General features: G+C 32.9%; 1 protein-coding gene across 1 annotated transcript in view; it reads left to right on the plus strand.

Moving 5' to 3' along the window:
* The window catches only part of USP47 (ubiquitin specific peptidase 47), a 114,848-nt gene that overhangs the window by 67,361 nt on the left and 34,083 nt on the right, over positions 1 to 13,404 (plus strand). The window contains exons 10-12 of the mRNA XM_063095906.1: positions 9,237 to 9,332; positions 9,414 to 9,566; positions 12,006 to 12,173. Of these exons, the coding sequence (XP_062951976.1) occupies positions 9,237 to 9,332; positions 9,414 to 9,566; positions 12,006 to 12,173 (417 nt within the window). The remainder of the gene's footprint in view (positions 1 to 9,236; positions 9,333 to 9,413; positions 9,567 to 12,005; positions 12,174 to 13,404) is intronic.

The following is a 13,404-nucleotide window of genomic DNA, read 5'->3' on the forward strand; positions in this document are numbered from 1 at the left end:
GCAACCTCTCCAGCATTTATCGTTCAGAGTCTTTTGGATTTTAGCCATCCTAACTGGGGTGAGATGGTATTTCATTGTGGTTTTAATTTGCATTTCCTGGATGCTGAGTGATGTTGAGCATTTTTTCATATGCCTGTTGGCCATTTGTATATATTCCTTAGAGAAATGCCTACTTAGCTCTTTTGCCCATTTTTTAATTGGGTTGCTTGTTTTCTTCTTGTAAAGTTGTTTGAGTTCCTTGTATATTCTGGATATTAATCCTTTGTCAGGTGTATATTTTGCAAATATTTTCTCCCACTCTGTTGGTTGTCTTTTAACTCTGTTAATTGTTTCTTTTGCTGTGCAGAAGCTTTTTAGTTTGATATAATCCCATTTGTTTGTTTTTCCTTTGGTTGCCCGTGCTTTTGGAGTCATATTCATGAAGTCTGTGTCCAGTCCTACTTCCTGAAGTGTTTCTCCTATGTTTTCTTTAAGAAGTTTTATTGTTTCAGGGTGTATATTTAAATCCTTAATCCATTTTGAGTTGATTTTAGTATATGGTGAGAGGTATGGATCTAGTTTCATTCTCCTGCATATGGATATCCAGTTCTCCCAGCACCATTTGCTGAAGAGGCAGTCCCTTCCCCAGTGAATAGGCTTGGTGCCTTTGTCAAAGATCAGATGGCAGTAAGTGTGTGGGTTGATTTCTGGATTCTCTGTTCTATTCCATTGATCAGTGTGTCTGTTTTTATGCCAGTACCATACTGTTTTGGTTATTATAGCTTTGTAGTATAGCTTAAAGTCGGGTAGTGTTAAACCTCCAGCTTTGTTTTTTTTGCTGAGCATTGCTTTGGCTATGCGTGGTCTTTTATTATTCCATATAAATGTCTGGATAGTTCTTTCCGTTTCTGAGAAAAATGTCATTGGAATTTTGATGGGGATTGCATTGAATTTGTATATCACTTTGGGTAGTATGGACATTTTCACTATGTTGATTCTTCCAATCCAACAGCATGGGATATCTTTCCATCTTCTTGTATCTGATTTTCTGTCTTTTTGATAATAATCATGGTAACTGGGGTAAATGATATCTCACCGTGGTTTTAATTTTCATTTCTCTGATGATGATTAGTGATGTTGAGCATTTTTTCATATACCTGTTGAGTGTTTCTATATCTTCCTTTGAAAAATGTCTATTCAGCTTGTTTGCCATTTTTGATCGGATTATTTTCTTGCTGTTGAGTTGTTTGAGTTTCTTGTATATTTTGGAATAGTAATCACTTGTTGGATGCATAGCTTGCAAATATATTTTCTCCTATTTTGCAGGTTGTCTCTTCACTCTGTTGATTATTTCCTTTGCTGTGCAGAAGCTTTTAGTTTAATATAATCCTATTTGTCTGTCTTTGCTTTTGTTGCCTGGGCTTTTGCTGCCCTCTTCATAAAGTCTTTGCCCAGCCTGGGGTCCTGATGCATTTCCCCTGTTTTCTTCTGATAGTTTCATGGTTTCAGGTCTTATATTTAAGTCTTTAATCCATTTTGAGTTGATTTTGGACTATGGTAAAAGATAAGGATCTAGTTTCATTCTAGTGCATATGGCTATTTAGTTTTTCCAGTACCATTTATTGAAGAGACTGTCCCTTCTCTAATGAATACTCTCAGTGATTCTATCAAAAATCAGTTGGCTGTAAATACATGGCTTTACTTCTGGGTTCTCCATTCTATTCCATTGGTCTGTATGTCTGTTTTAATGCCAGTACCATGCTATTTTGGTCACTATAGCTTTGTAGTATATTTTTGAAGTCAGTTAGTGTGATGCCTCCAGCTTTGTTCTTTTTACTCAGGATTGCTTTGGCTATTCAGGGTCTTTTGTGGTTCCATACAAATTTTAGAATTGTTTTTTCCTACTGTGAAGAATGTCACTGGTATTTTGAAAGGGATTGCATTGAATCTGTAGATCTCTTTTGACAGTATGGTCATTTTCCCAATATTAAATCTTTCAATCCAGGAACATGGAATGTCTTTATACTTCTTTGTGTTTTCTTCAGTTTCTTTCCCCAGTGTTTTATAGTTTTTCTTGTGTAGATCATTCACCTCTTTGGTTAAATTAATTCCTAGGTACTTTATTATTTTTTTGTAGCTATTGTAAATGGGATTGCTTTCTTGGTTTCTTTTTCATCTTGCTTGTTATTGGTATGTAGAAATGCTCTGTTTCCTGCAGGTTTACTGAATTTGTTTATCAGTTCTAAGAGTTTTTGGTGGAACTTTTAGGTTTTTCTATAGATCAGATCATGTCATCTGCAAACAGGGGGAGTTTTGACTTTTTCTTCTCCAATTAAGATGTCCTTTTTTTTTTTTTTTTTTTTTTTGCCTAATTGCTCTTGCTAGGACTTCCTGTAATATGTTGAATAAGAGTGGAGAGAGTGGGGATCCTTATTTTGTTACAATTCTTAGAGGAAGAATTTTCAGCTTTTTCCCCAGTCAGTATGATATTAGCTGTCAGTCTGTTAGTACATTCCTTCTATAGCTAATATATTGAGAAATACTGTGGTTTCTCTTTAGATCGCGTATATCTTTTGCCTTTACTAATATGTTGAGGGTTTTTTTGAATGTTGAATTTTACCAAATGCTTTTTCTGCATCAACGGAGATGATCATATGGTTTTTGTCCTTTATTCTGTTGATGTGATATGTCACATTTATTGATTTGTGTATGTTGAACCAGCCTTGCATCCCTAGGATAAATCCCACTTGATCATGGTGAATGATATTTTGGATATAATGCTGGATTCTGTTTGCTGGTATTTTGTTGAGGATTTTTGTATCAATGTTCATCAGGGTTATGGGCCTGTAGTTTTTCTTTTTTGTTGTGTCCTTATCTGGTTTTGGTTTCAGGGTAATGCTGGCCTTGTAGAATGAGTCTGGAAGAGTTCCCTCCTCTTCAGTTTTTTGGAAGATTTTGAGAACAATTTGTATTACTTCTTCTTTAAGGTTATGGTAGAATTCATCAGTGAAGCCATCTGGTCCTGGACTTTTTTTTTAGAGGGAACCTTTTTATTACTTATTCAATCTTGTTACTCTTCATTGTTCTGTTCAAGTTTTCTGTTTCTTCTTGGTTCAGTCTTGGTATTGTATTTGTCCAGGATAATTTCCTTTAGGTTTTCTGATTTTTTTGGCCTGTAGTTGTTCATAATTATCTCTAATGATCCTTTTATTTCCATAGTATTAGCTGTGAGGTCTCTTTTTTAATTTCTGATTTTATTTATTTGAATCTCTTTTTTTTCTTGGTTAGTCCAGCTAATGGATTGTCATTTTTATCTTTTCAAAAACCAACATTCTGTTTTGTCAATCTTTATTATTATTAGTTTCAATTTTCTTTATTTCTGCTCTGATATTTATTATTTCTTGCTTTCTGCTAATTTGGGGTTTGGTTTGTTCTTTCTTTTCTAGTTCCTTAAGATGTATTGTAAGGTTGTTTACTTGAATTCTTTCTACTTTCTCGATGTAGACATTTCTTGATGTAAACTTCCCTCTTAGTACTGCTTTGACTGTATGTTGTGTTTCTGTTTTCATTGTTTTAAGGAATTTTAGGATTTTCTTCTTAATTTCTTCTTTGACCCATTTGTCATTCAGGAGCATGTTCAATCTTCATATGTTTGTACAGTTTCAAGAGTTTTTCCTGCTATTGATTTCTAGTTTTATTCCATTGTGATCAGGGAAGAGATACTTGATATGATTTTAATTTTTTTAAGTTTGTTGAGACTTGTTTTGTGGCTTAACATATGGTCAGTCCTAGAGAATGTTCTATATGCTTATGAAAAAAATATGTATTCTGCAGCTATTGGATGCAGTGTTCTGTAAATGTCTGTAAGGTTCATTTAGACAGTAGTGCAGTTTAAATTCAATTTTTTTTTGTTGATTTTCTGTCTAGATGATTTGTCTAGTGCTGCAAATAGAGTGTTGAATTCTCTAATTGTTATCGATTTGGAGTCTATCTGTCCCTTTAGATCTAATATTACTTGTTTTATATATCTGGGTGCTCCAATGTTAGGTGCATATATATTTGCAATTGCTATATCCTCTTGCTGAATTGACCCCTTTAACATTATATAAAACCTTCTTTGTTTCTTTTTACTCTTTTTGACTTAAAGTCTGTTTTATCTGATGTAAATGTAGCTATTCCTGCTTACTTTTGATTTCTGTCTGCCTGGAATATGTTTTTCCATTCCATCTGTTTCAGTCTATGTGTGTTTTTACAGTTGTAGTGAGTTTCTTGAAGGCAGCATGTCACTAGATCTTGTTTTTTAAAATCCATTTAGCCAGTCTATAGCTTTAATTGGGGTATTTAGATCATTATATTCAAAGTTATTATTGATAAGTGAGGACTTAGTCCTGCTGTTCTGTTGATAGTTTTCTGGTTGTTTTTTATATCTTTTGTTCCTTTCTTCCTGTCATTGTTTATCATCACAGTTTGGTGTTTTTCTGTAGTGATTAGGTTTGATTACTTTTTCTTTCCTGTTTGTGTACCTGATTTACCAGTGAATTTTATCTTTTCATGTGTTTTCTTGATGGTAGTTACCTTCCTTTCTGAAGCTAATATTTATAACTTACTAATCTTATTTATAATTATCTTGGTGACAACCTTTCAGAAAGCTAGAGTAGGGAAGCTGTAGAATATATTAACATAGCTTTAACTGGTTTCTGAGTCTGAAGGATAATGGCAGCTGCCTGAATCTGAATCTGAATTTGAATCTGAATATCTCCACACATTCTTAAAAAAAACCGTAGACTAAAAAGAACACAAATGAAATGCAACTAATCCATACTTTCTGCATTACCAGGAGACAGAGAATACCATGAACTTCAAATTACCTGTAAGGAGCAAAGTAAACACATAATTCCAACAGAGCTTCCACTGCTACTGCAAGTCTGTATATGTAGAGAGTATAGAGTGGGAAGTTGAAGAGACTGTGAAAACAAAGAGTGGGGATTGAAGGACTTAAACAAAACAGGGACAAAATCACCCTCAAAAAGTGGGGGTACAACAGTAAGTGCCAAAATAATGAACATAGTCGAGGATGTGGTAGTTTATAGCATCAGCTACAGGGAAAAGGTTTAATAATGAGAAGAATTCGAAGTGGCAGCCTTGGAGGGAATTCATGTCTGTGGAAGAATGAGGTAAATGAAGAAGCATTGATACCCCTTAGAATTATAGCAGTAAAGAAAAAACAAGAAGAAAGAGAAAAATTAAGGGTCCTGCAAAAATGGAAGATACCAACCTCTCCTCTCCCATTACTCATTTAAGAAACAGCACTCCGCTAAACTAGCAAAGAATGTGCCCACAAACTAAAAAATGCTGTCCTCAAAATGACTAGGGTAAAAAAAATTAAACTTACACAGCACCACTGTTAGAAGAAAACAGAAAATCTGTATTAAAGCTTTTCAGCTGATAACTCCCCTCCCAAAAAATACTACTTCAGGAAAGTAAATATGAAATTGAATACTATTTACACAGTATTCTACACTGAATTAAATGTTCTCAAATGAGCAGAACAAAACTTGATATCCAAAAATTTAAGAAGATAGAATGGATAAAAAAACCAGGAAGAAATGCAGTGGGAGTTCACCAAGCTCAGGAAAGAAACTGAAGAAAAAGCTATGTTATAAATGAAGAAGAAATTACAAGATGCTCAAGAGAGAATCAAAAGAATGACAATCTGGGCCGACCCATGACTCACTTGGGAGAGTATGGTGCTGATAACACCAAGGCCATAGGTTTGGATCCCTATATAGGGGTGTCCAGTTAGCTCACTTGGGAGAGCGTGGTGCTGACAACACCGAGTCAAGGTTTAAGATCCCCTTACTGGTCATCTTTTTTTTAAAAAAGAATGAAAATCTTATGAGGGACATTGAATGAAAATAAGGTAAAGAAGTAAAAAGTATCTCAGAAAAAAATAATTGAAAGGGAAGACCCACAAAGGAGGTCCAAAATAATTGTGGAGTCTGTGAAGAAGAAAAACCAGTGGAACAAAACTGATGGTCAAAACTATAATCTAGAAAAACTTCCTGGGACTAAGGGAAATGTTAAATCTGCCTTTTGAAGTACCCATTATATATCTGGAAAAATTGACCTGTAGCAATGAACTCAGAGACAAATTTTAGTAAACTGTTAAGCTTTAAAGGTAAATTGGGCTGGCATCATACTTCTGAAGTGCAACATGCAAAGCATGGCAACAGAGTAGCAATTTCAGGAAACTCAAGGAAAGAAAGCACAAGCCAAGGATGTGATATCCAGTCAAGTTTTTCTTCAGTTATGATGTCTATTAAAGAACAATGTTGAACATTGAAGAACTCATTGGATATTGTATCCATGGGCTGTTGAGGAGTTTATTAGAAAATGAGCTTAACTAAGAGATAACTGGGGAAACTTTAGCAAAAGTACTGGGCACATTTAATATAGTATATTGTAGAATTAAAGACTAAATAAAACAAGGTTGGGGACATGGGTAGAAGAAAAGAATGAAATGTTATATGTTAGACAAAGTACAAATAGGACACTTTTAAAAAGGAGAAGAGGGAGAAAAAGGGAGAGTAGAATAAGATCACATACTTTTGTGTGGGCAGGAGACAAAGGTTACTGTTTAAAACTGGCAGACCAGACACTAAAAACTTAAGAAAGAAGAAAGGGGGAGGGAAAATATAAAGGAGATTAAGAGCACTAACAAAAAGTATAAATGCAAAGTTAACTGCTAGAACAAAATGACTAACCCTGCTAACTACCAAAAGAAAATGTAAAAAATAGCAAAGAAATCACGTAGAGAAAAGAACACAGTAAATATTACCTAAAACAATAATTATAACATACAATAGTGACTGAGATAAAACCACACATATCAGTCATATCAAATACGAATGAGCTTAAATTACCTGTTACAAAAAAAATAGATTTTTAAGTTGGCTGAAAAAGCAAACATCATATTAAAATTCGATGTAGGCAAGAATTTGTTAGTGGATGCTAAAATCAAGGGTGGAAAGTTTGGTAAGGCTCAGGATTTTTGCATGGTCACCAAGTGTCTCTTTACAAATTGCTTATAGGCTGCAAGGGGGAAAATAATAACTAAAATGGGGAACTGGACTACACCTTGACCAGGTTAGTAATGTTAATATCACCAATGATGAAGTGAGGGACATCATGGCCTGCGACTATGATACCTTTAGAAGGACACATCATTACTTATGTAATAGTCTAGCAAGGAATGTATAAAATGAACCTAATAAGAACAGCAGACAAACCCAAATTGTAGAACGTTTTGTAAAATAACTGGCCTCTGTTCAAAAATATTAATGTCATGAAAGAAAGGACAGGCTTTAAAACCGTTCCAGATTAAAAGAATCTAAAGAGACAGCCAAATGTAACTTGTGACCCTGGATTAGATTTTGTACTAAATGGGGGAGAAATGCTACTGTGTTACTAGGGTAGTTGACAGAATTGGAATAGGGACTGACAAAAGTACCTATCAATATTAAATTTTACTCAGTCTGATAACTGTACTGTTTATATAAGAATATTTTTATTTTTAAAAAGTTATTGAAATATTAAATGGTAAAACATAATGTATGAAACTATTCTCAAATGGTTCAGAAAAAAATACATAATGATGTCTGGGTGGGGGGATCAAGCAAAGGTACTAAAATGTTAAAAAGCTGATGAGATTGAATAATGAGCATTTGAGAGTTCTCTGTTCTTTAAACTTTAAATTATTTAAATTATTATTTAAAGTGTTTTAAAAAAGATATTCCTAGCTGTGAATTATAAGCCAGAGACCAGTACACACACGTCTTAGTTTAGTAGAGTTTGAGTTACGTAATTTTCTTAGTCACCCCCGAACACACTTTTTTTTAAGATATTGAGTGTTTTACCAGTTCAAATTACTTCTGTTTGGAATGCCTGACAAATTTGGTATCAGTCTGTGTTAAGCTATAGGTGTGATTTTCTTTAAATCTTCTTTTTCTCTGTTATGCTTTTACATAATTTGCCTTTTTTCATTCTTAAAATATGCTTTAGAGAAAAAAAATTATGTTCTAAATTTGTTCACTCCTGTGACCTCCAGTAAAATGACTTGGTCATGTGGAAAAAACCCAGCTATTTGATTTCCTTGTGTTCTGAGAGCAAAATAGGAGATGGGATTAGAATATCTTTTCATATTTTTATCTTTTTCCAAAGTCAGCTGTATTAAACAATATGTGGATAGTAGTTTTATAAGCTTTGCCAGCTATTTTGCAGCTAACTCCATTTTGCCAGTCCATCAAGCTTCTTTATTTATCTTTGGAGGAACAACTTGTTCTATATCAAAATAAAAGTCTTTTAAGACACTTTCGTCTTAATGATTTAATTTTTTTCTTTATATGCAATCAATATTATCAGTAGTTCTTCTTAGACCACGTATAAAGATTTAACATCAGATGAAATTTGAGATTATGCATGCAATCTTATATATAGTACTAACTAATTTTTTAATTGTGAAAAACCAGTGGTTAAAAATTAAAATAAAAATATTTTTATGCCCTCTGATTCTTCAACAGTGTTTATATAATACTGTTTCTGCTTCTTTACTAAGGCTGTATGGAGAAAAGAGAACCATATGGTTCTATTAGGTGAATAGTCTGGGAACTTGCATTGTATATATTTTCAAATGGAGCAATATCTCACATGCGGTAAAAAGGTTGCGCAGTGTTTTTCATTCTTTACTATTAGTGCAATGGTGCATTACCAACTGACCCTAACTGTAGTGATTAAGTATAATTATATGATAATATAATATGTATGGATAGTGTGAATTCTTCAGAGGTCAGTGTTATTTACTGTGTAGTTTTAAAATGCCTCCTTCTATAAGAAGATTGAAGTGATACATGTAACTGCTTTTCTAAGAAGTATGGAATTACATTTTAATCTAAAGATCGAAGTTTTTTTTCTGATTATTTAGACAAACACTACAATGTAAATAAAAATTAGGTGGAAATGACCTGTGATGCACAGTATTAAGAAAGGCAAATCTTGTGCAAAATGAAATAATTTTTTAATTTAGTTTTTATAGTCAGCATTATTTTGCTGTTGATAATTTTTTTCTTTGGTGTATTTTGAGTTTCTGACTTTCTAGTCACTCCCCTTTTAACTATTTTGATATTGCAGTGCTTTACATTTAGGACTTTGTCATTAACATAATATTTTACATAATCATAAATGTATTTTTTTCTAACTAGGAAGAAGCATTGCATGCATTTATTCAACCAGAGATCCTGGATGGCCCAAATCAGTATTTTTGCGAACGTTGTAAGAAGAAGTGTGATGCACGAAAGGTAAATGCCATGTAAGATTAATACTTAATTATCTGAGATAATTTTCAGTATTCATTAGGGTCCCCCCTTTGTTTTTTTTAGGGTCTTCGATTTTTGCATTTTCCCTATCTGCTGACCTTACAGTTGAAAAGGTTTGATTTTGATTATACAACCATGCATAGGATCAAGTTGAATGATCGTATGACATTTCCCGAGGAGCTAGATATGAGTACATTTATTGATGTTGAAGATGAGGTAAATATTTATTATATTTTCTCTTTATAAAATTTTTTTTATTAATCCACTTTAGTCAGTCATGTTTAAGAGATATTTGTGGTAACTTACACTGATATCACTTAGACTCTTGATGGAGGCTTTTCCTTCCCTTATTTTCTAATACTGAGTTCTATAAAAATAATTAACTTTGTATAAGCTTTTCTTGAGCACAGTAAATTATATTTCAAATATTGTCATTTGGTCAGAGTAACTTATGATTCTCTTTGAAAAGACAATAAGGATCTTAACTCTGGACTTTCTTGAATTTGAGCGGTAATCTGATGTTTCATACTTTCTTAGTTATTGAAACTAGTCTACAGGTGGGCTGTACTTTTGTTTCTGATATATAATCACAGAATATATGTATATAGGAATGAATGAATGAACAAACCGATTAGCATGGACTTAATTTCTTGTATTTGTATCTTAATATCTAGTGCCTTTTTCAAGGATTAAAGTGTCTGAGTTATTCCTGCTTAAGGTTTGCTAGCTCTTAAATTGTCTAAGTTAAAAAGCTAGGAAATGCAAGGTATTTTGGCAGTTTTCCCCTTTCGATTAGATTTTTAAAATTTGAAACTTTATTTAAATGACTTTGAAAGACATCTGTAATGCTCTTCAGTTTCTTTCTACTCATTGGCCTCCCAGAATTCTCTGGTTCCTCTAGCCTTATTAAAAAAAAAAAAAAAAAAAAAATTTACAATATCCTCTGTTTTTTTGGAAACTCTTTTGATTTCATTACATGGAATATTTACAATCACTTAGCATAGTTGTTACAGAAGGATAAATCTTTATTATTCTCATAACTACCATGAAGCATTTTTTTCTTATTGTGACTGATTGCTGTAGTTATAAAAATGTCTTTTCCCAGGAACTCAAAAATAGTTTTGAACATTCATCAAGTTTTATTTAGTACTGTTAAGTACTAAGAAGCACTGTGGTATAAGAGTGCATGTTTTGGGCCTAGCTAGATGTGGGTTTAAATTCTTGTCCTTCTACTTGCAGACTTTCTGACCTTGGATAATTCATGCAATCTTTCTAAGCCTCATTTTCCTAGCTTGTAAAATGAGAATAGTCATTGTTTTTTATAGCTTTTGTAAGATGTGTTAGATGAAGTATGAGGGTACTTCAAAAAGTTTGTGGAAAAATTGAATTAAAAGGTAATATGAATGCTTCCATGAATTTTTTTAAAGACCCCTCTTAGATGTTCATTGAATAGTTAATTATTACTGGATAACATTTTGAAAGGTTTAATTAAAATAATCTCAGACATTTGTGCTTAAGTTAGGAAGTGTACCCGAAGTATGCCAAGCTTTCAAAGGATATAGTCTTTGTAGGATTCCTACTCAAATAGCGATTAGTATTAGATTGGTCTTCTGTATATGCCAGATACATTTCTTATAAAGGGAAATCTTTTCCAAAGGAAGAAAACCTAGATATAATGTTTGGCAGGATCTTCTTAGGAAGCCCTAGATCTAGTTCTTTGGAGAAGAGATGTTTTGGGTTAGTTGACAGAGCTTCAGGAATTATCTTTTTGGTCTTTTTTGTGTGAGATTCTAGAGTTGGTTTTCATCTTCATTTTGCCTTGAAACAAAACTTTCCTGAAAGGTTAAGATGGTATATTAGCTGCAGTCTGTACAACAAAGTTCTTGGAATAAAGTTTGTGCCTTTTATATTTTGCTTGGTTGATTCAAGAACTTCTATGCAATTCCTTACACATAGCAAGAGCCTGTGTCTAGGAGAATTCTATAACTAAGTAAAAACATTTTTAGGTATGTATATAAGATGTTAAAGGGAAAGAGGGGAAAGAGTTGTTTGAGGATTTCTAAGAAGGTGAATTCTCCAAATTAAATTTGTGTGAATGTGCTTTAAAAACCATAAGGAAGAGTATAATTTGCTATTGTTGCATTTCTACCTCCTATGCACGAGAGTGTAATGTTCTTGAAGATAGATACAATGACTTATTTTTTTCTAATTATTTAAAACCTAACACAATGATAAATTGAATTGAACTGTTTGTTCAAGAAAATAAATGGTGTTCTTTGGGATTTCAGAACAGAAGAAGCTCATTAGTGAGCTCAGTTTCTTTGCTTCTGTAGATTTTTCTGAAAGAAATCGTAATTTTGTATTGTTACTTTGCAACAGTAAACATAAATGGGATTTAATAGAATTCAGAATCACTAAGTTGTATTAGAATTTTAAGGACATAACAGAAATGCTTTTAAAATACAATTTGCTTGTTTAACTTTACTTAAGGCCTCAGTTTTTAAGAGAAAGTCAATTTACTTAAAGTAATATAAATATTTATGTTAATAGGAATATGTTAAATTATGTGAAAATGCAGTATGCAGGTAAAAAGTTTTCCTGAATATATTTTCCTTTATTTCACTTATAATTTTAAGATAATTATGTCTTATTAAGAAATCTCCTCAGACTGAAAGTTGCACTGACAGTGGAGCAGAAAATGAAGGTAGTTGTCACAGTGATCAGATGAGCAATGATTTTTCCAATGATGATGGCGTTGATGAAGGAATCTGCCTTGAAAGCAATAGTGGAACTGAAAAGATTTCAAAACCTGGACTTGAAAAGGTACCTTTTATAGTTTATAGTTTTTAGTTGAAAGAGAGAATAAAGTAATCTCTGAGCTGCTATGTTAAATACCTCATGTAAGTGAAATCATATAGTATTTGTCTTTTTGTGTCTAGCTTATTTCACTTAACATCATGTTCTCAGGGTTCATCCGTTTTGTAGCATATGTCAGAATTCTGTTCCTTTTTAAGGCTGAATAATATTCCATTGTAAGCATGTACTGCACCATTTATCATTCCCTGACACTTGGATTGCTTCTACCTTGTGGCTATTGTGAATAATGCTGCTATGAACATGAGTGTGCAAATGTCTCTTCAAGACCCTACTATCAATTCTTTTGAGTATATACCCAGAAGTGAAGTTGCTGGATCATGTAGTGATCTTACTTTTAATTTTTTTTTAGGAACTGCCATACTGTTTTCTATAGTGGCTATAGCATTTTACATTCCTAGGATGAGTGCATGAGGTTCAAGTTTCTCCATGTGCTCACCAATGCTTGTTATTTTCTGCTTCTTTCTTTCTTTCTTTTTTTAAAATATAATGGCCATCCTAATAAAGTGTAAAGTGATATGCATTGTGGTTTTGATTTCCATTTCCCTAATAATAAGAGATATTGAGCACCTGTGCTCCTTGGCCATGTGCACATCTTCTTTGTAGAAATATCTACCAAAGTCCTTTGCCCATTTTTTTTATTGCATTGTTTATTATTGTTGTTGAGTTGTAGGTGTTCTTTGTTCTGTATACTAACCTCTCATCAGATATACAGTTTGCAAATATTTTCTCCCATTCAGTAGGTTGCTTTTTCACTCTGCAGATTATTTTCTTTGCTGCACAGAAGTTTTTAAGTTTGATGTAGTTCCATTTGTCTATTTCTGCTTTTGTTGCTTGTGCTTTTGGTGTTATATCCAAGAAATCATTGCTAAATCCAATGTCAAGAAGCTTTCTTTTGTTTAGGTCTTTAATCTGTTTTGAGTTAATTTTTGTAAATGATATAAGGTAAGGGTCTAATTTCATTCTTTTGCATGTGGATATCCCCTTTTCTCAGCACTATTTGTTAAAGAGACTATCCTCTGCCCATTGTGTAGCCTTTATTGAAGATCATTTGACTATATATGTGAGGGTTTATTTCTAAGTTCTCTTTTCTGTTTTATTGGTCCATATATTTGTCTTTATATCAGTATCATACTGTTTTGATTGTTGTGGCTTTGTAATATGTTTGAAATGAGGAAGT

This window comes from Cynocephalus volans, chromosome 4 (assembly GCF_027409185.1).
Source record: "Cynocephalus volans isolate mCynVol1 chromosome 4, mCynVol1.pri, whole genome shotgun sequence".
Classification (NCBI taxonomy): Eukaryota; Metazoa; Chordata; class Mammalia; order Dermoptera; family Cynocephalidae; genus Cynocephalus; species Cynocephalus volans.